Source organism: Citrus sinensis, chromosome 3 (genome assembly GCF_022201045.2).
Source record: "Citrus sinensis cultivar Valencia sweet orange chromosome 3, DVS_A1.0, whole genome shotgun sequence".
In the NCBI taxonomy this organism is placed as follows: domain Eukaryota; kingdom Viridiplantae; phylum Streptophyta; class Magnoliopsida; order Sapindales; family Rutaceae; genus Citrus; species Citrus sinensis.
The window spans coordinates 14,663,643-14,678,327 of record NC_068558.1 but is presented as its reverse complement, the minus strand read 5'-3'; the positions used below and the strand labels follow the sequence as shown (position 1 = coordinate 14,678,327).

Sequence of the window (14,685 nt, the reverse complement as noted above, 5' to 3'; positions counted from 1 at the left end):
TCGGTTTCTCTATATTGAACTTATCTACATGTCTTCTTAGTGGATTTGGCTTCAACACACACCTTGCATTTGTCATTAGATAAGCTCAAATTAGACTGTAAACCAAGTTCTCTCATTTTATTAATATAAGAAAAATTCATATGACTAAGTCTCCTATGCCAAAATCAATAAAGTCAACTACACAAGCAGAAGAAGAAGCCTTTTCATTTATTATAATATTGGATACATAAAGTTTCAAGAGTTCTCTAGAACAATACCCTTTTTGTCATTACAATTTTATCACCCTCAAAGGAGACTTTGAACCCAGTTTTGCCCGCATAAAAACAAATAATAGATTGTATCTAATCTCAGGAACATGGAGTACATTACTCAATGAGAGGTTTTTCCAAGATGTAAGCTTGAGAAGAATTTTACCTTTGCTTGGGATTGAAGTAGATCGAGAATCACCAACTTAAATAACTTGCTCTCCCTCCCGCACTAGATTTAGTCAAAGAAAGAGTGTTTATTGTTATATATATGTCTAGTAGCTCCAGAAACAATCACCCAATCTTTTCTTCTATTTACCATGTTCACATCAGAGACAACTACAGCAGCAATGATGTCATCTCCTTTTCCTTCAATCATATTGGTTTTAGGAGGTTTTTTGCTATCTTCATTTCTCATAGCTTTATGCTTGCATTGATTAGCATAATACCTACTTTTTCGACAAACAAAACAATGACCTTTCTTCTTAGCAATGAGCCTTTTGGAGTTATTAAGGTGTTTATTATTAAGATTGTTCTGCTTTTTATTAGGTTGAGGAGTGTTCTCTATTAGATTTGGATTGGAATAAAATTCCTTTACTTTATCGAATGCATCTCTAATTATGTTCTTCTCTTCAATCTTAATATATATAATAGCATTTTCAAGACTCACTTGCTTCTTCTTATGCTTTGAGGTTTTAATATTGTTGAGTTCTAACATTTTTAACCATTTTTTTCTTAAGTAGTGCCCATATCTCAAACGCATTCTTATATTAATAGTAAACATCGAAGGCAGAACTAGCAAGAGTGTTCAATATTGTGTACTTGTAGACCTTGTTACAAATATTCTAATTCTGGAGTTTCTTGTCATTATCTTCAGTGCCCTCTTTTAGTGGTGATGACTGTAGATAGTCAGTCAGGTCATGAACATCTAATACATCAAAGAGCTTTACTTGCCAGTGCTTAAAATTTTTGCCATTGAACAATTCAATCTTGGAGGTATTTGGCAAGTTTTTTTTTTCCTAGTGATTATAGTGGAAGCAACTGCTAGAAGATCGGCAGTGGGAACAATAAGTCTAGAGGCTGAGGGAGCATCATGTCCAACAACTAATGAAGACAAATTTTGTGGTTGAATATCACTCATATTTGATCTTAAGATTGTTGGAATTTTAGGACAAAAAAACTGTGAAATGTGGATGAAAAATAGCAAAGAGTAAAGGCGTACGATAACATTGTCCTTAAGATCAAAATGTGCATCTCAACATGCAATATCTCAGTGCAAGAGGAAGTGATGAAAGTGATTTAATCTCGATGTTGCACTTCAACATGATAGTCTAGAACAACAAAACATACAACAACGAAGAAAAGGAAAACAAAGGACAAGAGAACAAGTTTTTGGATGACCATAGTGTGCTATATTTAGCTCTTTGAATAAATGCAAGCCCTAGCCCCTTCTTCCGCATTAAATCTGAATTTTACATATAAAAGGATTTGATTGAACCATAATTTGATTAGAAATCAAATTCTCAATCTAATTCGAATTAAAATAAATAAAATAAAAAGGGCAAAAATTAAAAGATGGCTAAGCTGGTGCACATGCACGATAGCTCCGTGGGGGAGGTGGGGCCCCCTGCACATGAGTTATTGGGCATTCTCTTTATGAGCTTGTTACCACACTATATTTGGTTTCTATATATAAACCAACTTATACTCTCTTGTCTAAGTAATGTGAGATATTGATATTTGAAAATACCACAATATATAAGTGATGTGAGATATTGATGCCCAAACTTGATCCCTCAACAGCTATACTGGTCGAGCTATTCGAAAAGAAATGAAGCTTGGAAGCTTGACATTAAAAATTTTGAAGCTGTTATAATACTATACTTACAGTTAAAAATGTACTAGCACTACCTTAAATCAAATCTATTATGACACTGCTCGAATTCTTTCCTCACTAATTAGAGAAATATTTACTTTATCAACAACAATAAAGGAGATATTTCTACTCATTTTTAATTGGAAGAGGAATAATCGAGTCCTTAACGTGAGAACTTAAACCCATGCCCTTACTAAAGTGAGAGTATAAAAATTCACCATTTGACTAAAAATTTCAAGTTAAATTATGGACAAATCCAGCATGGGACCAATTTGGACACATGCCCCAGCTAGTTTTTGAATTTTTTTTAATTATTTTAAAAATGTATTTTATTTTATTATTTAAGTGATCTAGCAAAAATAAAAAATTATGAAAGTGTCCCAAACAATTTTAAAGATTTTATGTTGCTCCTAGTTTAAATATCTAATTTTAAATAATTTAATTAACTATTTAAACATTATGAAAGTTAAATCAAGACAAAAGACTGTAGATAAAACAAAAGAGATTCATTTTACACTTTTTACATTTCTCGTCCTTTTTTTAGTGCTTTGAATGAAAGGTACTTTATTTATTTATTTGTTATAGTGGTAGTAGAATAGTCGATCAGAGCAATGCGTATGCAGCCATACGTGGATTTCATTGTAGTTCCCATAAATGAAAGGCACTTTCCTACAATTATTTAGTTTTTTAATATTGATCCCTAAATTCTAACTCTAGTCAATTCTAATTTTCAATTATTCCAATTGACCTTTTATCTAGAAAATCCCTAGTTTTATCATGTATTCATGTTAACTCTTTGCGTCACATTATATGAACATATTTACTATCATAAAAAGATTTTAGAGAATAATTAAAATTAGAGAATAAATTAAGTGATAACTTAATTGTATGCATTGAAACATATGCTTTTGATAATATTAATAATGAAACGTTATTTTCAAGACATTACATCCTATCGAAAAGCCTTCAACAAGGGCAATTGTAATGAATAAATTTATTATTAATGAATATTAGTATTGTCATGTTATATATTACTATATAAATTTTTAAATTATATTATATTTTAAATAAAGTACTAATTAAGAGTGTGCAGTCACACATAGGGATGGTAATTATCAGACCCGGACGAATCCGGATAATTCGGGCCGGATTCAACCCATATCAGAAAAATTTAAATCCGATATCCGGATGTATTTGGGTCCAGTTCTGAGTTTGTGTGAACTCGTAAATCCGGATCCCAATGCTGAATATCTTTATTTTAATATTAATTTTTTAAATATAAATAGAAACATCAAAGAAAAAGAATTCAACCGTGCCCTAGTTTCACTCTCAAAGTCGCGGCCGCCAAAGCCTTAAAGCCAAAAATTTCCTCATCAAATCACCATGAATCGTGCTGTGTTCCTCATCTTTACCGCCAAAGCCCAACTCAAATCAACATGCTTAACCACCTCCGCGGCCGATGACTGTGATACGGGTTGAAAACGGCACCATCATCATCAGCGGCTTGAGGGCGATTGCGGCTGTGATGCAGTATATAACCATTATCCCGATATCGGTATCTTCAGCAAGGCCATGGGTGTCTCATGAACAGTTTCAACAATGATATTTTCGAGAAGTTGGCCCAAGAACGTGATTTCATTCTCTTTGGGTTCTGGTTATTGAAATGGGTAGTGGATTGTGATTTGATGGGAGTGTCATACAAGGCAATTGCAAAACAAGTAAAGGCTATAAATGGGATTTTGAAAGTGTTTTTTTTTTTTTTTTCTTTTCCCTTACACGACTGTGGCTTTGGAAGCTTTGGTTGAGTGATCCAACGCTCATCGTCATTCCTTACAGCGAGTAAAGTTTGTTAAAGTATTTTTCAAAGCAAATAAGAGATTTTAAGTTAAAAAATATCCGGGTTTAAAACCTGGATGTTTCTGGATTGAAACCGCACCGGACCCAAACTTAAACTATACGGTTACTATCCGGACCTGGGAAGATGAATTGACATTCGGGTCTACAACCGGAAAGACCAAACCCGGACCCGGACCTAAAATTTGCCATCCTGACTCACACACCTTATGGAGTACGATTGCGTACGTAACAAACACAGTTGTAAGACCCACAACAATACTCGTCAAATGAAAACTTATCACACAAACAGTTGTATCCCTGATCATATTCGATTTTGAATGTACCCCAACTCGGTTTCGATCCTGGCTATTTTCCTGTTAAACTTTTTCATCTACCTACAATTGAACGATGGTTAACCAAAGCACGGTTTAATATTAAATTCATAAATTTTAAGAGTACAGATGTCATTACTAGAAATTCTTATTTACATATCCACACGCATAATTTTATTTTTGATGAAATTTTAGTGTGTTTTTAGAAAATATAATTAACCGAACCATACACTCTATGGTTCTAGAACAAAATCTTGAGTTGTGTAAAATAATAGACCCGTGTTCTCTTTTAACACTACTTGTTGGAGACAGTATCTGGTCCATCAAACGCATGCAGACAAAAATGATTTTATCCGTCATTTAAACCAATCTTCCAACCTCAAAGATACATACTCTCCCATTTCTCACAACACTTAAAAAATTTCTGAGTGTGAAATGGAATTGACTCTGAAATCCGTAGCGTTCACCATTGTTATTGTAACATTGGTAACATGGGCATGGATGGTGCTGAACTGGTTGTGGCTGAGGCCCAAGAAGCTGGAGAAATTCCTGAGACAGCAAGGTTTAAAAGGCAATTCTTACAGGCTTCTGTTTGGTGACTTGAAAGAAAGTACCATCATGTTGAAGAAAGCAAAAGCCAGACCTCTCAGTTTGGATGATGACGCTGCAGTTCGTGTTACTCCATTCCTTCACAAACTGTTCAAGGATTATGGTATGTATGTCAGCGGACTCATATTCTCTTTTACTTGTTTCCAATTTCAGTAGGTAACAGCCTATCCACTCATTGGTTGAACGGTGTCATTATTTACAAAGTTAATTTAGAAGGTTCGTTAGAGTTATAATTATAAACTAAAAATTGGATTTTGATTATAAATATCAGTGAAAAGTATAACATGAAAAGTTGGTTCTTGAAAATTTTTATGGGTTAAAACATAATTTTAATCTCCTTCGAACAAAGAAAAAACTAATTATAGGTCTGGGATATCGACGTTGCAGCTTTCCTTGGGCTTTATCCGTTATTCTTTGTTTATTATGAAGAAACTTTATATATTGTGATAAGCGTTATATATCGTGATAAACTGATAAACGTTTTTAAACATTAATGCTATTGGAGAAACGTCGGTGAGGTAGTGTGGACTACAAGTGGATCCCGATGATGCTCAGCCATTTCTTTGTGGGACTACAAGTGGATCCCGATGAGGTACCCACTCCTCTGCCAAATCACAAAACATGTGTGGCGCTTGAGGTGGTAGGCCACCCCTCGGAATTTTGTCTCTAAAAGCTACATGTATCTAGAGATTGGGAACTATCTAGTTTAGCTCGGCTCTGGGTGAAAACCGAACTAAACTAAAATAAATTGATTTATCATTTTGTGGATTATAAATCAATTTGTGGATTGAATACGAATCAAATGCTAGAATTGAACTGAATCGAATTAATTTAGTTCGGTTCGATTTTGTGATTGGGTTTAGTTTTGATTTTATTTAGTCCAAGCAATTTTACTTGTATATTTTTTTTAATACAAACTTTGCTTGTATAATTATTCAATAAAAAACAACATAATAATATAATATTACTATAACAACAATTTTAAGTCCATAAATCCACGAATAATAAACTATGTAATAGAATTCAACACAAATAAATCAACATAATAAAGTCACAACACGAAATATACATAATTTAGAAATTCACTACAAATTACAAATCCACAACAATAAATAAAACAAGAAAGCAACAATACAAAATCATATATAGGAGAAATTTCAAAGTTCCACGTCAATTTAAATTTGTGAGTTTTAATTTTTCTCTCTAAAGCATTTGGGTTTTCAGTTTAGTTCGAATTAAACAAAAACAAATTGGTTTGGAGATTTATGAATCATTTGATTTTTTACTGCCCCCAACCGAATGTCTACCCCTATGAGAGACCAATAATTTTCTTGATAAGATGGGATAGTTGCTCTAACTCAACCTGTTGATGAGCTATGCCACGTGTAAAATTCCCAGAGGGAAAATTGGTCTGTGGATGGTGTTACTCCCCGTACAGTGCACAATAGCGTTGTGTAGTTTCAACATCATTTGCAAAATCTTGTGAAATCATACCATGAATGTAACTTCTTACCTTGTATTAGGCTTAGTTATTTGGAATAGAAGTTTAATGATTGAAGTAAAATCAATTGGCATTTATTCTTGACTAAGTTTTGAATAAAATCACTAAACTTTTACTGCTTAAACTGTGGCCATGCGCAATGGAGCATCTGCCTTCTAACTTTTGCATATATAATGTTAAAAACACTAATGCAGGTAAGAATTCTTTCATGTGGTCTGGTCCGACACCAAGGGTGAATATAACGAATCCTGATCAATTAAAAGAGATATTTTCCAAGATCAATGATTTTCCAAAAATCAATTCAAACCCACTTGCCAGGATACTGGCAGCTGGCTTGGTTACTTATGAGGGTGAGCAGTGGGCTAAACACAGAAAAATTATCAACCCAGCATTCCACCAAGAGAAGCTCAAGGTTATTAATTTCTTTATCTGTTTACATAAATCTCATTGGAAAATTCCATATTCCCTTCATTTTTCATTTTGATTTCTTGCTCTCATTACAGCTTATGTTGCCAGCATTCTGCCAAAGTAGTAGTGACATAATTACAGAGTGGGAGAAGCTAATGTCTACCGAAGGATCATGTGAGTTGGATGTATGGCCTTATCTTGCAAATTTGACAGGGGATGTGATTTCTCGAACTGCTTTTGGGAGTAATTATGAAGAAGGAAGACGGATTTTCCAGCTCCAATCAGAGCTAGCTGAACTCACAATACAAGTTATTCGTTCAGTCTATATTCCAGGATGGAGGTACATGTACATTTCCTTGTTAGATCATAAATGCTTAGTTATATTTCCGCTTTGATTAACATGATGGGAGTTGATTTTTTTTTTTTTTGGGGGGGGGGGGGGGGGGAGGGCAATTACTGAGAATAAGATCCACGCAACTCATTTTGGTTTAGATAACTCAGATTGTGCCATTATAGTGTTAATCTAAAATGGTTCGGTGGATTTCTGACGTTAAATATTAGTAGATTATAATTCAAAAAAAATAAATAAATAAAGACTAGGGGTTGATTAAGTCATTTAGTTATTATCTCTCTCATAACTGTTTCTATGCTTATTTGTAGGTTTTTGCCTACTAAGAGAAATAAGAGAATGAAAGAACTTGACAAGGAAATAAGTACTGCACTCATGGGAATCATAAAAAACAGAGAGAAGGCAATGAAAGCAGGGGAAGCTGCAAATGATGACTTGTTAGGCATACTGATGGACACCAATTTTAGAGAAACTGAAGAACATGGAAATAACAAAAATGTTGGAATGAGCTTCAACGACGTGATGGAAGAGTGTAAGCTATTTTACTTTGCCGGCCAAGAGACTACCTCTGTTTTGCTTAATTGGACAATGGTGCTTTTGAGCAAGCATCAAGATTGGCAAGAACGTGCAAGACAAGAGGTTTTGCAAGTTTTTGGCAATAATAAGCCAGATTATGATGGATTGAATCACCTCAAAATTGTAAGTACAAAGGCAGTTGAATTTGAATATGCTATACTGATAAATTTTGGTCTTATTAATTTGCGTTTTGTGTGCATATCTTACAGGTTCAAATGATATTCAACGAGGTACTGAGGCTTTATCCTCCAGCAGTTATGCTTGCTCGAGCTGTTAATAAAGAAACGAAACTTGGAAACTTGATATTACCCGCTGGAGTTCAAATCAGTTTGCCAGTGATCATGGTTCACCATGATCCTGAACTTTGGGGTGATGATGCGATTGAGTTTAAACCTGAGAGGTTCTCTGAAGGAATTTCAAAGGTGACCAGGAATCAAGTTTCTTATTTCCCATTTGCATGGGGTCCTAGGATATGCATTGGACTAAATTTCGCCCTGGTTGAGGCGAAAATTGCTTTGGCAATGATTCTGCAAAATTTCTCATTCGAGTTGTCTCCGTCCTATGTTCATGCTCCGACCGCAGTTCTAACTCTTCATCCAGAATTCGGTACCCACTTGATTCTACGGAAACTGTAGTGTGAGAATAATACAAGTAAATAGTATATCATCAATAAGATTAGCATGATGCTAAATTTCCTTGCCGTTGTAATGAAGTTCAGAGCTTGGGCAGCAGCTGTTTGTGTGTGTATTATACACACACACACACACACACACACACACACACACACACACACACACACACACACACACACACACACAAATTAGATTTTTGTATTGACAATACGTGAGTTGAATCCATTTTTAAGGAATCATAATTATCACATCCCACATTGTCATTGTTTAGATGGTTTCCATATACGTGGGTGTGGGTGTGGGGGTGTGTATAGATTTTGTATTGACAATATGCGAGTTGAATCCATTTTTAAGGAATCTTAATTATCACATCCCACATTGTAATTGTTTAGATGGTTTCCATATGGGACGATTCATTAATTTTTTTGACTTTTATATTTTTTAATTCAATTAAGATTGTGCAAGAGTTTGTATTCCTGTCATTGCACCTATTAGGTTATATATAATTAGAGATTCGCTTTTTTAAATCGTCACAAAAGAAATGAAGCTTGAAAAATTAACATCACCCCGTAGAGTGCAACTTTTAGTGTTAATTAACGTAAATCTCCCAAAGATAAGTGAGATCTTGTGCTCAGTGAGACCTGTGAGATCTTGCACTCAATGAGTTTGCTCCAATGATACTTGTTTGGGGGATGTACTTCGACGAGACCAGCCGTGATGAGCAGATACCTATTAGCAGGGTTCCCACGGGTATATCTTGCAGAAGTCTGGTAGCAGGAGAACAGGAGCAGGAATATTCTGCTCGTCCACGAATACGCCATCGGCGAGGCCGGTCTCCTGCTAATGGTTGAGCCTCCTACTAATTGTTGAGGCGAGGAGACCCGATCAACGACAGTTGACGAGACGTGCACTCCAACCAGAGAATCAAGGCACGAAAACCACGCGACCACCCACGATTACGGAAACGAAGCATCCACTTCCGAGAGATGGGAAGACAATGGGCGTGGATTGAGGGAAGGTGTGAACTCAGGAGAAGCATATAAAAAGGTGGCCAACAAAGGTAAAAGGGTTAGAATTTTTGACATTGAAACGGAGATAAAGAGAGCACTGAATAATCGATACCAAAAATAAGCCATAAGATTAGTGGCTAACGTTCCCAGGAACACCAAACCTTCATTTCTGACTTGAGCGTCGGAGGGTTTACGCCGGAAAAATAACCGGCGTACTCTGACTTGTTTCTGTGTACGCAAGAATTTTTGGAGAAGAAGTCATAGGAGGAGAGATCCTGATCGTGGTCGAGTTGATTGAGCAGAGATCCTGGTCGTGGTCGAGAGGGTAGCCAGAATCTCGCATCAATATTTTGGCGCCGTTTGTGGGGAGCTGATCAAAAAGCTTCTGTTGACAGAAAGAGGAGGAATACAACAAGTGAAGAAACAATGGATGTAGGAGGAAGTAGTGCACAAGGAGGTGATATGAGGCTTAACGAATCTGTGACGTTGAGGGAGATAGCCAATGAAGCACGGGAAAAAGACATGTATGACCGGATGGAACGAATGGAAAAGCAGATGGAGACCCTGACAACCATCCTACATGAGCTGACGAGTGAACGGAGGGGAATCCATGAGGAAAGGGTGAGAAGTGGCGGAATGGCACCAGGGCACGATGATATGATGAAAAGTCGGACCACCAGGAGATTTGGTGGTGAGGGAGGTAACTCATCTCTATGGGGAGAAGTCCATAGAGGAGAAGACCAATCTCCAGGAAGGCAGATTTTTGATAATGATGACGGGGTGGAGAATGCAGAGGAAACAGAGCTCAGGCAACACCTACATGATGTAGAGCAAGAGCGGGATCAAGTTGCAGTACGTGACCCTGGTCGTGCAGTACAGTTGGAGGAAGAAGTGCACAGATTAGCGTAGGTAATTGATGGCATGCAAGGAAGGAGCAGAGCATCTGGTTGGAGGATAATGCTGGACGAAGAATCCCCGCTCCCGGCAGAGATCATGAGAGCAGTCATTCCAAGGGATTTTCGCCTCCCAGACCTCAAGTACTCGGGAAGAACTGATCCGTTGGTGCACATAGAGCGCTTTAACGACATAACTGGGGTGCAAGGATTATCCCAAGCTCAAAGATGCAGGGTGTTCCCGCTGTCTCTAGAGGGATGAGCATGTGAGTGGTACCGAAAACTTCCTCGAGGAAGCGTTAAATCCTTCGAGCAGATGTGACAGGAATTTGCAGAGCAGTTTCGTGGGGCAATGGCACCAGAAGATGACATGATGGAGTTGAAAAGCATGAAGCAGGGGGAGGAAGAAACCCTTCGGGAATTCATCAAGAGGTTTCATCGCGCTGTCCTCGACCTGAGAGCCTTCAACCATCCTCAGGCATTAAGGGGATTGAAAGAAGGGGTGAAGATAAGAAGGCTGTGGTACAATTTGAAGAGCCTAATTATTCAGACGTATGCAGCCGCTTACGAGCAGGCTAAGAGGGACATAGAGATTGATGAGGAAAAGGCAGCACGAATTAAGACAGACCAACTAGAAGGGTTGAGAAGGAAAGAGAAGAGAGCCTTATTAGGAAATGGGCCGATCAAGAGGAGCGACCACCATGCCTCAGGTAGTGGTACAGGAGGTTGGGTCACCGCTTACCGGCCTCATCAGAGGCCACCACAGTATCAGCGCGGCAGGGCACAACCTCGTCGTTCACTAGTTAGGGAGCCTTGGAGGAGGCATGATTCGGCATATGGTCATCCTCATCCACACCCCCATGGTGGTAGAGGGAGCAGACCAGAAGCGCTGCCACCTCCTTTAGTTCAGAACGGCACAAACAGGGAAAGGGTTGTGCACATGATCGGCCAGAACCAGGACTATGGGCGGTATACTTCCTTGAAGATGCCTCTGGATGAGGTGTACGAGGCCATAAAGGACCGGGGATTACTGTACCTCTCTACCCCAATAACAAAGCTACCCGGCAGGAGGGATAGGAGATGCTATTGTAAGTTCCATGGCACTCATGGCCATACCACAACAGAATGCAGAGATCTCAAGACCCAGGTTGAAGATCTGATGAGAAATCGATACCTGGACGAGTTCATAGATGAGACTTTCCCGATGGCGGCCTCGACATGTGAAGGGAAGCAGAGTGATAGAAACTTGAGCCACGAGCAGCCTATAGTAAGAGTGATTGTTGGGGGCCTAACATTGGCAGGAGACTCAAACAGGTCGAGGAAGAACTACGCCAAGTATGTCATGACTAGCAAAGAGGTATTCTTTAACACCTCAGCAGCCAAGCGAGCAAGAGTCAAACAAGTTTCAATCATGTGGACAGATGAAGATGAAGAAGGGATTCTATATCCGTATGAGGGTGCTTTAGTTATTGAAGTCACCGCTGCTAGCAAGAAGTTTGACCGAGTTCTAGTAGACACGGGAAGCTCAGTCGATGTTTTGTTCAGGTCAACTCTAGAGGAGATGGGAATAGCGGACTTGAGGTTGGGGCACACCAATACCTCCTTGAAGGGATTTAGAGGAGGAAAACTGGTCCCTCTGGGAGTGGTCGAGCTGCCCATCACAATTGGTAATTCCCCGACAGAAAGGACAATGATACTGGATTTTGTGGTGGCCAATGAAGAGGGTCCTTACCAGATGATTCTGGGTCGTCCATTTCTGAGGATGAGCAAAGCGGTACTTTTCAACAATTATCTAGCTCTCAAGTACTGGGTGAATGGGGTAGTTGGAGTGGTACGAGGAGACCAGAGAATCGCTCGAAGCTGTTACTCCACTGCAGCAAGGGAAGTGATGCAGATTACATCCCTTGATACCCGAGTGGGAGTTAAGAATGGCAGACAGGAACCTGTAGAGGAGCTGGAGACAGTAAGCCTGGGACAAGATGATCTTGAAAAAACAATCCGAATTGGGTCGAGGCTTAAAGAAGAGCAGAAATAGGAGTTGGTGCAATGCCTGCGAGCTCATGCAGATGTGTTCGCTTGGACGCACGAAGACATGCCAGGAATCGACCCTGAGGTCGCATGTCATAAGCTGGCAATAAAGAAAGGTGCTCGGACAGTTAGGCAAAAAAGGAGGTATTTCAACCTGGAGAGGTATGAGGCTATAAATGGCGAGGTGGAGAATCTCTTGAAGGTAGGGTTCATTCGGAAAGTTAACTATCCTGAATGGATATCGAACGTGGTGTTAGTGAAAAAGACTAATGGCAAATGGAGGATGTGTGTAGATTTCACGGATCTCAATAAGGCGTGCCCGAAAGACAGCTTTCCCTTACCCAAGATCGACCAGCTTGTAGACTCAACAGCTGGACATGGCCTGCTCAGCTTCATGGACGTATTTTCGGGATACAACCAAATCTCCATGTTCGAGCAGGATGAGGAGAGCACAACATTTATAACTAACCAGGGTTTGTTCTGTTATAGGGTAATACCGTTCGGTCTTAAAAATGCGGGGGCCACGTACCAGAGGCTGGTGAACAAAATCTTTAAGCCGCTGATTGGGAGAACAATGGAGGTGTATGTGGATGACATGATAACCAAGTCAAAAATCCCGAAGGAACATGTCGAGCACCTCGAGGAGACATTTGGACTTCTGAGGAAGTATAAAATGAAGCTCAACCTGGAGAAGTGTGCTTTTGGGGTCGAGTTCGGTAAATTTCTTGGGTTCATGGTGAGTCATAGGGGGATCAAGGCGAATCCTGAGAAGATTCAGGCGATCGTGCAGATAAAGTCTCCTCGTAACCTGAAGGAAACGCAGAGCCTTACAGGGAGGTTGGTAGCATTGAGCCGATTCATATCCAAGGCAACAGATAAGTGCCAGACATTCTTTCAAGTGATAAGGAGAGGAAAGAAAACAGAATGGACTTTAGAATGCGAAGAAGCCTTCCAGAATTTGAAGCAATATTTGCAGTAAGCACTTCTGTTGTCCACGCCGCGGGATGGGGACGTGTTGTTCCTGTATGTGGCGGTATCAGATCATGCCACAAGTTATGTCCTAGTGAGAGAGGAAGAAGGGGTTCAGTATCCGATATACTACACTAGCAAGGCCTTGCTCGATGCCGAGACCAGATACCCACCGTTGGAGAAATGAGTACTCGCCCTTGTGGTTGTTGCTCGGAAGCTGAGGCCATACTTTCAGGCATTCCCCGTCTCGGTAATAACAAATCAACCATTGCGACAGACTCTACACAAGCCGGATGCTTCTGGTCGGCTCGTGAAGTGGGCTATAGAGTTGAGTGAGTTCGACATAGATTACAAACCCCGAGCAGTAATAAAGGCCCAAGCAATGGCCGATTTCATGGCAGAATTCGCAGAGCCCGAAGTATGTTATGACCAGCTGGATACTGCTACAACCAACAATGAAACTCGAGTATGGCAGGTGTATGTGGATGGATCATCAGAGGAGCAGGGGTCTGGAGCAGAGATTGTCTTGAAAGGCCCAAAAGGGGAGAAGATCTCTTATGCCGTAAAGTTGGAGTTCACAGCCACAAATAACCAGGCAGAATATGAAGCCCTAATAGCAGGTTTGGAATTGGCTAAGGCAGTGAAAGTGGATATGGTGAAGATCCGAACTGATTCTCAACTAGTTGCAAATCATGTTAGTGAAAGATTTCAGCCGAGAGATGGGAAAATGGAACAGTACTTGAAGAAAGTCAAGCAGATGATTGGGAAGTTTGAAGCAGTTGAGGTGATACAAATCCTAAGGGAGGAGAATAGTCAAGCAGATATTCTGGCCAGGATGGCAGCGGTAACAGATCCGAAAATGCCCAAGTCAGTCCCTCTTGAGGTGAAGTCCAGCCCTAGCATCGAGCAGAATCTGGAGGTGCTGCAGATAGAGCAGAAATGCTCGTGGATGGACCCGATAATCTCGTACATCCGGAATGAGGTACTGCCACCAGATAAGTTACGAGCCCAGAAGACCAGAGCCCAAGCGTCGAGATACACAATGATTAATGGGGTATTATATCGGATGGGATATACCTTATTGTTCCTTCGGTGTTTAGACGAGGACGACGCAAATTAAGTGATGAGAGACGTACTTTAAGGAGTTTGTGGAAATCATTCTGGTGCAAGATCCCTTGCCCACAAGGTCCTAAGACAGGGATATTTCTGGCCGATAATGCACCAGGATGCGCAGGAGAAGACCAGGAGCTGCGTGAGTTGCCAAAACTTTACAAATTTCTTTACTCAACCACCAGAGAAGTTCACTTTTATGGCCTCCCCATGACCATTTGCTCAATGGGGAATTGATTTGATTGGGCCATTGCCAAGGGGACGAGGAGCAGCAACACATGTAATAGTAGCAATAGACTATTTCACGAAGT

General features: G+C 39.7%; 2 protein-coding genes across 2 annotated transcripts; both read left to right on the top strand.

The window, feature by feature from the left end:
* Positions 1-4,621: 4,621 nt before the first annotated feature.
* On the top strand, positions 4,622-8,755 carry LOC102610281 (cytochrome P450 CYP72A219-like). Its single transcript, XM_052436290.1, has 5 exons — positions 4,622-5,001; positions 6,594-6,811; positions 6,903-7,147; positions 7,468-7,855; positions 7,942-8,755. Exons 1-5 carry the CDS (start codon positions 4,725-4,727, stop codon positions 8,365-8,367), a joined length of 1,554 nt encoding a protein of 517 aa, XP_052292250.1. The 5' UTR covers positions 4,622-4,724; the 3' UTR covers positions 8,368-8,755.
* A 1,864-nt stretch (positions 8,756-10,619) lies between these two features.
* On the top strand, positions 10,620-12,302 carry LOC127900595 (uncharacterized). The gene has a single exon (XM_052435752.1). It carries the CDS (start codon positions 10,620-10,622, stop codon positions 12,300-12,302), a length of 1,683 nt encoding a protein of 560 aa, XP_052291712.1.
* The last annotated feature ends 2,383 nt before the right edge of the window (positions 12,303-14,685 follow it).